Genomic DNA, 13406 nt, shown 5'->3' with positions numbered 1-13406 from the left:
TATAATTTTTATTATTATCCTTGCCGCACTCAAATGCTTTGTTGAGCGCATTTTTTCCGTACTGAATTCAACAAAAATTAAGATTCGAAATAGGATGAGGTTGGAAAGCCTTAATTCAATAGTTCGAATAAAGTGTTAATGAGGGCCAATAGCTTCTGCTGCAAATCGTTTCAAATATAAAACAGATGTTATCAAGGTTGAATAGCTCAATATATGACAACAACAGAAATGTAAATCATTCAGACACTTTAGGTGATTTTGAAGAAACTGTGGATATAGCTGATCTCGCCTTATTATAGGTTTTTATTTAATTTTTAGCGCCGAGATCTTGAAAGCGGATTATGTGATTAATCAACTAATATGAGTTATAATAAATTTAACAATTGCGCAGTCCTATTGCAAAACGTTTGTTGAAAAAAATATTTTTAAAAAGTATTCGTATTTTTGAAGGAAATTGTTTGTACATCACTATTTATATAAGTGATTTGTGTTATTTATTTATTATTACCCTCTGAAGGTATTATATTCGTTTTTGGTTTTAAAATCTATATTATAACAAGATCTCATTTTTTAAATAAAAGATTTGTTAAATCGATTTCATGGGTTTAAAAAAAAGGCGGTTTTTGCCGAATTTTTTTTCAGAAATTACGTTTTTATTAAAAACAATCTGGACACCCTGTTTGTAACAGCCAGGAATCGGAATAGATATAGACAAATGTATACATAAATGATCAGTACGAAAAGAGAAGTCAATTAAGCCATGTCTGTCTGTCCGTCCAACCGTCCCTCCGTCCGTCTGTCCGTGTACATGATAACTTGAGCAAAAATTGAGTTATCTCAACGAAATTTGGTTTATAGATTGCCCTTTATCCAAATCAGTTCATCTCATTTTAAATCCATTTTCACAGTTGATGACTGAAATCTTTGTTTGCTTAGAACGGTGTCCCATTCACATCTTCCGGGAAAGTCAACTTCGAAATTGATTCCGTGGTGTGATGGTTTCAACCTTTTTGTTCACCTTACCCCAAATATGCAGAGACATGACCCTTATTATTTAGTCGTCTTACTGCGCCAAATGGATGTCACTTCCCCGTGCGCTCTATTATTCTATGAATTCAAATTCGGAGAGATACGGAGAGTGCTGTGCGCACTCATATAATAAGCTCTTCCCGGCACAAAAAATCACTGCAAATCAAAACAATAAATTAAAGCTCCAAAGTTTTCAAATTGAGGCATCGAAAGGCATTGCGAACAGGATGCCTTAACCATTTACTTTGATCAGGTTTTCAGATATATTATGAATCTTTCTTTTCCCTGAGAATAGTCCAATATCTAATACACTACTGGGTGTGCATTTTTTGTATATACAAATGTCTATCTATTCCCACATGTAATATGCATGTATGTATCTCGTATGTATACTTACCAATATTAAATGTAAACTCAAGCACGCCACTGATTTAATACTTTTCACAAATTTTTGCTAAATTAATATCCCATGATCAACACTTTGTCAGCACCAAGTATGAGTATGACTCAGAACCGAACAGAAAGGTGATAACGAAGCCACACCCATATATATATATACATATATACAGAAATATACTAGGGTGATTGACTCGGTTTTTTCAAACCGGTTTCAACCAGTTGTTATGATTTTTTTTGGAAATCTTGGTTTTTTCGAATACCGAGTAACCAGTTTTTTACAATCGAATAACCCAAGTTTTAACCAAGTTTATTAATATACCAGAATATAATTAATCTATGTATTTGTTTTATTGAAAATGGAACTAACATTAGTTTTATATCTGAATACCGGAAAATTTTCTACTCCAAAAAATTACTTCTAAAATAAAAGGAAATCTCTCGCGGTTGATTTGTTGTAGCAGCTTCCTAACTTCGTAAATCAGTTCTTGTTAAGACCGGTGAGCTACATTTAGTCAGAAATTTCCACGCCTTTTTTTTATTTCGTCACGATACTCGAAAATCCCGAAAACAAATTCCCGAAATTTTGAACTCACGGAGAAGTGTCTTTTTTCAATTGTTTGTAGTTAATAAACTATTTGTCGGGAAAAATCAGTTAAGGTATCGAAACGTGCGTACTTACCTTTGCTTTCCATGAGAGTGTGAGATAGATCAAAAAAAAAATATTTGCATTAAAAAATCGAATTTTTTTAATTTTTTTTTTTTATTAACTTTATCATGTTTGACTTTTATTTTCTTTAACCTGAATAGTTGTCAAACTTAATGGAGTAAGCTGAGAATGGAAACACCAAAACTCGTAACTATTCGGATTCAGTGACAGCATTTTCGCAGATTTCACGAAAATTCGGACTATGATGAATTCAGTGATAGCCCCGATTGATTTCTAAATTACGGCTATATCTATTTTTAGCAGTCATATTGTAAATTTAGTCCTAATTTGGGACTAACAGTGAGTTTTACTGGGGAACCGGTTTTTTATTCAAATTGAAAATTTTCAAATAACTGGAAAATCGGTTTTTGAAAAACGGCGAATAATCGAACACCCTAGTACAAACCTATATGCAGTGAAAGTTCGCTTGGTTGACAACACGTTGGATGGTATGCAAGCAAGCTCGGATTAAGAAAATTTCTGCGAAAATTACTTAATTTTAATTTCCGCCAATGCGAGTTGCAGCTCCATAAATTTGTACATACATAGTAGTATGTATGTAAGTGTAGAAGTAAATCAAACCCCCTTGCATGCATAAGTAAACCTGTGCACATCTATGTAGAATCCCGGTTCTTTAATTTAACTTCTCATTTTGGAAATTTAAAATAACGGTACAGATGTGATGACCTTAAAAAAAATAAAAATAGATGGCAACTATAATTAAAAATATTATCAGCCTATAGTTTTCTTAGAACTCTTTCGTTTGACCCTAATATTTCGATATTTCGTTTATGTATCTTTCGTATAAGTAAAACAAATTTGACTTCTCGAACAGGTGGCAACCCATTTAAAAGTATTTTCTAACTAAAATCTTTCGCCTGGCATTATTAAACATATTTCAATTACCTGATGAATTATGTTGAATTTAATTTTTTTAAGCACATGGCAACGCTCCTAGATACAGTTTAGAAATCAATTATTTTCAACCCCTTTTCGATTGATACCCATCTTTCGACAATCCATTAACTTATTAAATAATTTGAGCTTAACTTTTTCAACAAAACGAAAAAACCAAATGTTCAATTTAAACAACAAACGTATTTTAAAATCTCATGTAAATTATGTATAATTAAACGAAAAAGCACTTTCAAAACAGGCGGCAACCATCTTAAAAATTATTTTCGAACTAAAATTTCATTAAATATTTGTCGTCTGACATTGTTATAAATATTTCAAGTAGCTTATGAATTAAGTGGAAATTTATTTTTTAAACACGTGGCAACCCTCCTAAATATAGTTCTTAAATAAAGGATTTTACACCCATTTCCATTCATAAACATTGGTTAGTAATTCGTTTAACTTATCAAATAATTCTAGTTTAGCCCTTTAAACTGGGGCGACCCTCAGACATATCAAAAATGTTCTAAATTGTCAAACTAAGTATATCTTGAAGTTCTTTCATTTGACATCCATCGTTAATATTTCATACAATAAAAAAATTTCGCGGAACTCCGGTGACTTTTCCTTGGGTTCCGCTGAACACACTTTAAGAAGCTCTGGCGCAGATGCCACTATTCCTCATTCGTATCAGCCCTTTCTAAACAGTTTCATACATATAGTATAGTATTTAGTCACATAAATGTGCGCTCATTATTAATTAATTTAAAATAATTGCCATTCTAAAGGCACATAGTATGCATGAACATACATATGTATGTAGTAAACCACTTACGTCCGCGTTCGAAGACTCCTTAGACGCATTGCTTTAGAATTTCTTAACTAGGTACCTTGAATTGAAGCCATTCACCGTCAACTTTCAATAATAAGGAGCGAATAATTAATCGTGTCGAGGACAAGACATAAACGCCATTGCTTTCTCGCTGCATCACAACGGCTTATTTTAATTTTATGATGAATATTAAAACATTTGTCTAATCCATTATTAAAATGCGCAAGTGTGGCATTATTTATGAGCTTAAGTTGTGAATTGCTAAATTGAGTTGTATGCCGCTACTTTTACTTGGACTGGCTGGGAGGTAACCGTATAGAGGTGAGAAATAATTCGCCAGTTAAAGGTGTATAGACGTGGTTTCTTCCTTTCCGTTCATTTGAACTCTGCAAACTTTTTATACCTGTAGATTATTCAAAGCAGTTTGCGGTGGTATTTGAATGTGTTTATGTACTGTGTTCTTTAACACATATATGTATGTATGTATGAATCTTAGTATGAGATTTGGAATGCTTGTGGTAGTAGGCACACAAATGAGTACGTGTCTACTGGTACTCCAACTACATATCGACTGCTGAGTGGAAGATCAACCTATCTCGACAGCCAGTTCGAAAATGCTCTATCTCAAAAAAAAAACTTTTCAAAAACGTCCTATTTCAGAATTTGGTTGAAGAATGTCCTATTTCAGAATTCGTTTCAAAAATGCCCTGTCAGGAACTCCTAAATTTAGGCTTGTAGATTTTCACAGCGTGTCTCAAGCAGTGGTGGCCGCTATAAAGCAGGAAGTCGAGTGGTTCTGTACTAGTGCTAGTGTACTAATTAGGGGGATATTACTCTGAGAGTCAAGTCATGTCTAGTTGGTGTACTGGCTAGACAACTGCCATTAACCTAATCTAACCTAATCAAACTAAAATTATATAACATGCTGATATTTGATTGTCTAAAAGACTGATTAATGTCAATATTGTGCTCGTGAACTCGAGCGTGTGAATATTGGACAAATTATGGAACAATCTGGTTTATGCTACGGTTAACATCTTTCACAAAATACACCTAACAGATTCTTGTAACATATGCACATGTTGAACAAACTAATCGATCTAAGAATCTCCCTTCATGAGAACACAACAGAAGACCTCGACACTCATGTAGCCATAATATGGCGATAATCCTATGTCTAGTCTTTATGGTGTTATCACCGCCGATCTTAAGCACCTCAGAGCTCAGACTATCTGTTTCAGCTGCCTCGTTGTTTTTCAGTTACCTGGGGTGATTTACACAGTGTCATAAATAACAGTCATATTATCGTAAAGTACTCGATTTTAAAACGTTTAAAACTGTCTTTTGGTTGCTATGAACTCTAAAAAAACTTTATAAAAATTTCGACATTATGGCGATATGACCAGTACTAGAGTTTATGACAACTTGTGAATCACCCAACTATATTGCTAAGCATATTTACCTCGCCATGACTAAGAGGTGGTTCGGAGTTCAGCTGATAACTTCGTTACTCCTATCTTCGCTTACTCTCTCTCTCTCTCTGACCAAAGTGAGGGAGCGTACTAAAGTCTAACGAAGCTTATAACTAACGTAATATTTTTACCTGCTATATGTAGTTTTTATTTGTGGAAGATAAGTGAGTTATAACTTTAAACCTGTTATAAACTTAACATAACTTAAACTTAGAGCGGACATAAACTCTTGTCAGCGATGTCATTGTACAATTTTATGAATATCAGTAATTCAGAATCTACTTAGCAAAGCTGTAAATTCACTCAGAATATTCATACTATACTATAATTATAGCTATATGCGCATACACACACATATACATAAATACACGCTCGATTATTTTGTGTGTGTTTTATGCTTGGGGTTCAATTCATTTGGCTGACGCTTTCAATTAACGCTTAATTGAAATCAATTAAAACAATTTTTTTGTATAATTGCATTATTATTACTGTTACCACTCCAATTTATATGCTTATGAATATTATACAATACAAATAAAAAAAAAAAAATAAAAAATTAAATTAAAATACAAATACATACATATATGTATGTATCCAAAACCAAAAGAAAACGAGTTGAATGGTGGGTCCAAGTGAAACTAGTCAGTCAATCAGTTGGGCCACACAAGTCACCCAAGCTTTCTTGTATAAGTAAATATACCCTGCAGGGAAACCACAACCAAACTTCTAGTTCCGTACTAGATCTTTATCATCAAAAACGAAACAGTCAGATAGTCACTAGATCTCCAGCAGTCGATAGGTAGCGAAATATGGTACGTTTAAAAAACGCTATTTTATTTTACTTTTTAAAACTACATATACATAGGACTGGTTCCCAACTATAAACAAGGTAATGCAGCGGTGACAATTTCCACTTCCTATAACATCGTCGCACAGTGCGACCTAAGTGGACAAAAATCGAAAAATTCCTTGTCTGCAATGTGAACGTGTTTGGTATTTTTGTAAAGGCAATTTATCCACTAAAACGAATGAAATAGAAATTTCCCTAGAAAATTAATTATATGCGACCAGAAAGCCACTAAAACCGAACAAATTTTATACTAAGAATATTATTAAGAGCATAGCCATAAAATAAAATAAATAAATAAAAAGTATAAATAAAAGTAAACACAGGGTGTCCTTGCGGTATTCCAGAAAAACAATTTCTTTTAATCACAATTTCAAAAAATGCTAAGTTTTAATGGAATGAGTAAAAAATATATGTAAAAATATGTTATTTCTTATTATTTTATTAAATAGTACATGCTTTCGAAAGAAGAAATAAAAACCTGCTCAATTTTTGCACTTTTTGAAGTAATGCGATGTTTGCTAATGCATAAAACCATTTTTAATATTTTGTCAGTGCCTTCAGATCTGCACGATTCGTTCTATTTTCAAAAATGAGGTGTCAGATTAAATAGCTTGACCTGTGGACAATAGAGGTTTAAATTTTTTTTTAAGTTGCCACTTATTAAAAAATTTAATTAAAATTTCTTATTAAGTTAAATGAAAGAAATGAAAAGAGTTTATTTCTTAACTACATGTAGAGGGTTGCCACCTGTTAAAAAAGCAAATTCCATTGGAATTAATGGAATTAGGTTATTGAATAGGTAGATAGGTATCACCATATGGGAGTCAGACGAAAGAGGTTTAAGAAGGTTTTGCCTTGCAAATATTACGAAGAGGGTTCCCACCTGTTTGTAAAGTCAAATTTAGTTAAACTAAAATAATAATTGTATCAAACTAAAGGTTTATGTACTTGTAATTTTATTACAAATACATATGCCATTTAAATTACTGCACTCTTAAATTAACTCAGGAATGTTTTTACTCTTCACTTATTTCTTGCTTAATATGTCCTTTTTTTTGTCTGGTACCCATATTGATATACATATTTCAGTTACCTTATTCCCTTAATTAAAAGGAATTAGATTTTTAAGCATGTGGCAGCCCTTTTACGTGTCATTTAAAACTAAAGCTTTTTCAAAACCATTTCAATTGATACCCATATTGGAATATCTAGTTCATTTAACTTATTAAATAATTTTGATAAAACTTGTAACAGGTGGCAACCAGCTAAGAAAAATAAAACCTTATTGCACATCTACAGGCCAAGCCCAGTCATTTGACGCCTCATACCTATGTAAATGCCACAAGAACCCAAATTGTCAACTTCCAACTGCATTTGCAGTGAAAGTACGAACTAGAGAAGAGCGCGGGATAGCGGGACTCGCGGGACGGTACTGATTTAAAATTGGCCCGGATGGGCGGTATCCGTGAGATCTGTAAAAATATGGCGGGCGGGACGGGACCAAAATCTTATCCCGACACTCCCGATAAAACCCCAACCTCCGCAAATTCACAAAATCACATTTAAAAACGATGTTTGAAATATGCACTTTTAATGTTTTATTGAGACGAAAACGAACAGCAAAGCAATACAAAATAATTGGGAGATGCCAGATTTTTTTATTATTTAAAATTAATTTGAAAGACATGAACATTTTTGTCAATCTTCGATCGGTTTGCGAACCACGCCACACACGCTGAAATCTTAACCGATCGTTTCAATTTGTTGTCCGTTTGTAGCCTGCTTTAGAGATAGATATCGGGACCCACGGGAATCGCGGTATGGTTCTGAAAACGTCGGGATGGGCGGACTCGGAACTTAAAAATCGAATTTCGGGATGGGCGGGATCAGATCTAAATATTTAACAAACAACAAAAACAAAAAACAAATTGCATTTTTGAATTTACTAAGAATCGAATATTCATCTAAATCCGTCCATAATTATACTTTTGCCCACATTTCATATGGCAGGAAAGCACTGTGCGCCGTGTTAAATTCGCCAGTTGTGTGCATGCCTAAGAGGTTTACCGCTAACCAGTAGTGGGTATAATTCTACTCGAAGCGGACCAGTTCAGAACTAGAGATTTTCCTACAGGGTATGCGCCTAACAATGCATGTATAATATGTATGAGTTGTTGTTTAAGTAGATGTTGGAAAGCATAAATTAATTCATAGCTGGACTGATACATTCGCTGCTGTTGATCAGCAGAACATTATGACATCATATTTCTGCTACAATGCAGCTGTTGTCAACTATGTGTGAATTTGTGTGTTTACACATATGTATATACATATGTATACGCATGTGTGTGTAAGCCTAGTTTGTTAAAGTACAATATATATAAAAGTTTAATTAAATGACATGGATATCGACCATACAGCCACCAAAACCAATTCATTCATTCATTTAACATCTTTTTTTTTCGTCCACGATCCCGCGCCTCTTTTGCCTAGCCAAGCATAGATGGAGCTCATAATGGAATGAATAGCAGTCGCCACACGCGATATTTGTAGGTACATACATATTACTTGGCATTATTGTTAATGTAATTTAAATTTAATTGAATGGTGTATAACATTCCACAGAGAATTGATGGCGACAAAATTAAGAAGAATGAAGACAAAATTTGTATGAAATGATTAGAAAAGAAGTACACACGCTTTTCTCAAAAATGTTGAACCAAGTCGAAAAAAAAATTATTTCATTAGCTGTTGATGCTTATTTGCATAATTTGTTGGCCTTAACTCATATACAATTTCAAATGTTTAATTAAAGTCAAATTGTGTTAATTAAGTGAACGCACGCAAATAAATTCAAATAAATTGATGAATCACATTTTACTTGTACGCTGGGTGAGTGTGTTAATGAATTAAGAACATTTAAAGAAATGCAAATGGCAGACCTTGAATAAACGTTTTACATAATTTTATTAACTTAACAAACATCTTAATACGTAAAAGTAACGGTTAAAGCGTTTTGTTCGGCTTGGGTTGCTTCTGGATGCCGTTGTTTCAAGCTTAACCCTTTGAAGGTCAAATCGAGTAGGTATAGTAATTAATCTACCTACATATAAGGAAATTGCGCTTTCATAAATTACAATCTATGTATGTACAATTTAAAATGAATTTTGTTTCTTATGGCCCCGAAAGGGTTAAAAATATACTTGCATTCAACATCTCAAATCTTCAACAAAAGACGCAATAATCTTGTGCTGTATTTGTTTTCCAGACCAACACATTTGGCCTCTGGCATGGTTATTGGGTTTGCACGATATTATAATACCAATACCTAAGCCGATCAGCTCAACTTAAGTTCTCGAAAGTCAGCTTAAAGAAACCTTACAGCCGGACCCAGATATTTTACCCACTTAATAGCGTGCTCACAAATCTTTGCTGGGATTGATATAGAAAGTAAGGGACCTCCTTCAAGAGTTGATGAAATTTGTTCTTTATAATTACCAGGGAACGGATTTTATCGAAATTGACTTTTTTTCTGCTAAAGATATAAAGTATATCGATTGACAACTGTAAATAATTTGTAGGTAATTTAAAAGCTGAACATAAATTTTAGTATTAAAGATATTTTACACAATTTTTGGTAATTTTGAAAATTGGACATAAGTATTTGGAAGGCTAAGTAAAATTTTTTGCTAATTTAAAATTTCAAAATTTTTAAATTCCCAAATACTTAAAGATAAAAACTGGACATTAATTTATGACTTTTTGAAAATTGAACTTTCTTTTAAACGCGGCCTATATTTTTATTGAACGAATACAATGATCGTTGACAAGTTGACCTAATCTTTTACTTTTGGAAAATCGATAACAAATATGGACGATAAGAAATAGTAAAATGCCATTGAAATACCGGTATTTAAAATTGAAAATTTTACCACAATTTCCTCCAACTTTTCGTCGGATAAAAATTGTGTTGTTGCAGCAGCGTACAATTTTGGCGAATGCTACTCGGGTGGTAGTCCTCGGCCAGATACGCAGAGCTAACCAGAGGTCAGTTCGGCAGCTCTGCAGTTAGTGGGGTGCATATTAGTATTTCCAGCCGGATAGACTCATAAAAGTTTCAGCAGGAGCTCCGAAACCGTCAGCACTATTAAGTTAAGATCCGATTTCGCTTTTGAATCCAACATAATGTCGATACCCAAATCGATCAGGCAGTGTTCTGTTTGATTAGGGTTAACTCAGTTTGTTAAAATGATGAAAGGTGCCTTACTAACTTGAATTCATGTATCAGCGATTGTCGTTTTTTTGGAAATATTTAGTACAAATCTAGTCAACTTTTTACGACGTCAGTGTCAACTTTCGAAAAATAATAACGCAATTTGAAATCATCAAATCCAATAGCTTCCATTCTTCTATTGCATTTAAATCGGTTGTGATGCTAACGAACATTAATTACATCAATCATAACCTCACTTAATTGCCTAACTTAATTGAAGATCGATCAATTAAGGACACTGAAATTTTTTAACAAATCTAAACTTTATAGCAATTATGGTACTTTTTCAACACTTTGATTTCGTCGTATTTTTATACGCTTCCCCCATCCACTGCAATCAATTACATTTATATTTTTTAATCTCATATTTTTTATCTTTCACAAATGCACCCTCAATGCTGTTTTTTTTCATTTCAGCAATTGCGGCTTTCGTCCCGTACTCAACGACAACACTGCCAGCGTGGTCGCTTCTGGTGCGGGCACACAACGCACCACTGCACATCCACCACTCTTTCTGCCACCACATTTGGCCTCGCTCAGCTCACAGTTTACGCATCAACCACTCTTTCCCGGGCTAAAAGGTAAATGCGATTAAATATTGTACATAAGAAGAAGAAGAAGAAGAAGAGCGTAAAAAAGTATTTTTGTTGCATGAAATATTTACTTACTTACCCATACCACAAAGCAGAGTACGTCACTCTTACTCGCGCTGAGTAAAAGTTGTTAGTCAATAAGTACGAGTACATAAATCTTTTTGGTGAACGACGGTTGTGATCTAACTTATCGATTATTGATGTAAAATAATGTATTTGTAGTTAACCAATTATGGGTAGAGTGGCTGGTGATACCCCATCGCCCTCATTGTGCCAAAGTCTGGATTTCAATCTGTGACGCTGTACATCAACAGCTCGTCAAGCTTAATGACAAGCCGAGACATTCCATACTCGTACCACCATAGACCGGCTGTCGATTTATTGATGGCTGCGGCAAAGCCAGACTAATATATTTTAATAGAATTAAAGTTTGAAATAAGAGAGCCGGACAGATTTACACTACATATAAAGATAACTTAAAAGCAATTTTATTCACCGCACTCGTCCCCTTCCTACTCTCTTTCCAGGTGTCTCTCCATTTCCGGGGCTCTGCTCGTGCTGCTCCCTCAAACCACCACCGCCACCACCCAGCGCCTCTTCGGTGGCCGCCGCCGCTGCAGCCGCCGCAGCTGCTGCTGCCGCCTCATCCGCCTGCTCGTCCTCCTCCTCCGTCTCCGTCAGCGCCGCCAACGTGCCCATAACATCTGCCGCTCCCTCCGCCAGCAGTTCGCCTGATTCGCCACCGAACTCTATCTCTTCGATTGGTGGTAGTCAGTCGGCAACGCATAACAATCACGATGCACGCTCCAGCTCGGTAGCCGAACTGCGTCGCAAGGCGCAAGAACATTCGGCTGCATTGCTGCAATCATTGCATGCCGCCGCTGCAGCTGGGCTCGCCTTTCCTGGGCTGCATTTGCCGCCGCTCTCATTTCATCATCATTCCGCTGCGGCGTTGAGTAATGCCCACGCTGCTGCTGCTGCAGCAGCTGCCGCCAACAATAACAACAATCACAGCAATAATAACAACAACAATGGCGTGCGTCTGAAAAGTGAATTGGCACAGGATATGACCGCAAGCACCATAAATGGCCTAGCAGCTGCGGCAGCGGCAAGTAATCATCACCACAGCATCGCCAGTTTGACGCTGCTCGATGCGCAGAGCGCTGCATATCATCATCATCAGCAGCAGCAGCACCAACATCAACAGCAACAACAACAGCAGCAGCAGCAACATCAAATGTCACAAGCTGTGCTGCATCTACAGCAGCAACAACAACAACAACAGCAGCAGCAACAACAAAATCAACTATCGCCACCCATAACGCCGACGCATACGCCCACCAACCATCGCCAAGATACGCCGCCAAAGTGTGCGAATGGTGGAGGTGCAGCAACAATTGCTAGTAGCATCATCACGAAGAGCGAATAATTAAGAGACGAGGAGACATGAGCGTGAAGAGAGTGGCTCAAAGATGATGAGCCAAGAATAGAGTAGATAACTTTCGAATAATTTGTAAAATATCTGAGCTGATTTGCGTGCTATGCCAATGCATAAGGTTTGATTTGTTTTAATTAAGGTAATTAGTACAGTAGCCTCCGGCTAATTGGGCATGATAAATTTCACACTTTTCTAAGTTTAACGGGGTACCCGATTTCCGTCAAAAGGAAGTCCAATTTTTTGAATGAGTTAGTGGTTGACAAAGAGGGAAAATCATTCAAGCGGGAGTCAACTAGCAGGGGCATACTGTACTAAATACTTATAAATACATACAATAGTAGTGTAAAAAGTAGTTCAGTTTTACATTAGAAATAGAATGAAAGTTAAGGAAGTAGTATTTAAAAATAAGTAAATATTAAGCACCTAACCAAAAAAAAAAATTAGAATTAATTTCACCGCAAATTATTTAAACGCTCTTTCAATTGTAAAAAACTTAATTTTTCGCCGATTATTCCTGCTTTCTGCCTGCACCCTGATAAACCGCTGCGCCAGTATTGTACAAATTTAATTTACCAGCACAGATCCAGTCTATACCTTAGTGACGGGTTGCGCTCAATGCCTGCAAAAATTCGCAAGCTGAATTCCGTTTTAGTAATGACATCCGCATGCGAGAAAACCGATTTTCCAAAGTCATCCTATTCCTGATAGGCATGTTGATGCAAAGACAGAAGATGTGTTGCGAGCGTCTCCCTACGAATACGCAACTCTACCAATCGTTCCAGCAATTTTAGCATGAAGAATGTTATACTAATAGGCCTGAAGCTTTTGGTGCTAATGTAGTCATCCTTATCAACCTTAGGTTCAAAGGCGACATCAACCAGCCGCCAAGAATGTGGTCTGTTAAAAAGTGAAAGCGA

General features: G+C 35.5%; 1 protein-coding gene across 1 annotated transcript; it reads left to right on the top strand.

Moving 5' to 3' along the window:
* The first annotated feature begins 10055 nt into the window (after positions 1-10055).
* LOC108377117 (probable nuclear hormone receptor HR38) lies at positions 10056-12890 on the top strand. Its single transcript, XM_017633378.1, has 3 exons — positions 10056-10072; positions 10876-11039; positions 11579-12890. Exons 1-3 carry the CDS (start codon positions 10056-10058, stop codon positions 12478-12480), a joined length of 1083 nt encoding a protein of 360 aa, XP_017488867.1. The 3' UTR covers positions 12481-12890.
* The last annotated feature ends 516 nt before the right edge of the window (positions 12891-13406 follow it).

This window comes from Rhagoletis zephyria, unplaced genomic scaffold (assembly GCF_001687245.7).
Source record: "Rhagoletis zephyria isolate East Lansing unplaced genomic scaffold, Rhagoletis_zephyria_1.1 Rzeph_scaffold_11514, whole genome shotgun sequence".
In the NCBI taxonomy this organism is placed as follows: domain Eukaryota; kingdom Metazoa; phylum Arthropoda; class Insecta; order Diptera; family Tephritidae; genus Rhagoletis; species Rhagoletis zephyria.
Note: the sequence above shows the minus strand (reverse complement) of the source record. Positions and strands in the feature narration are given on the sequence as shown.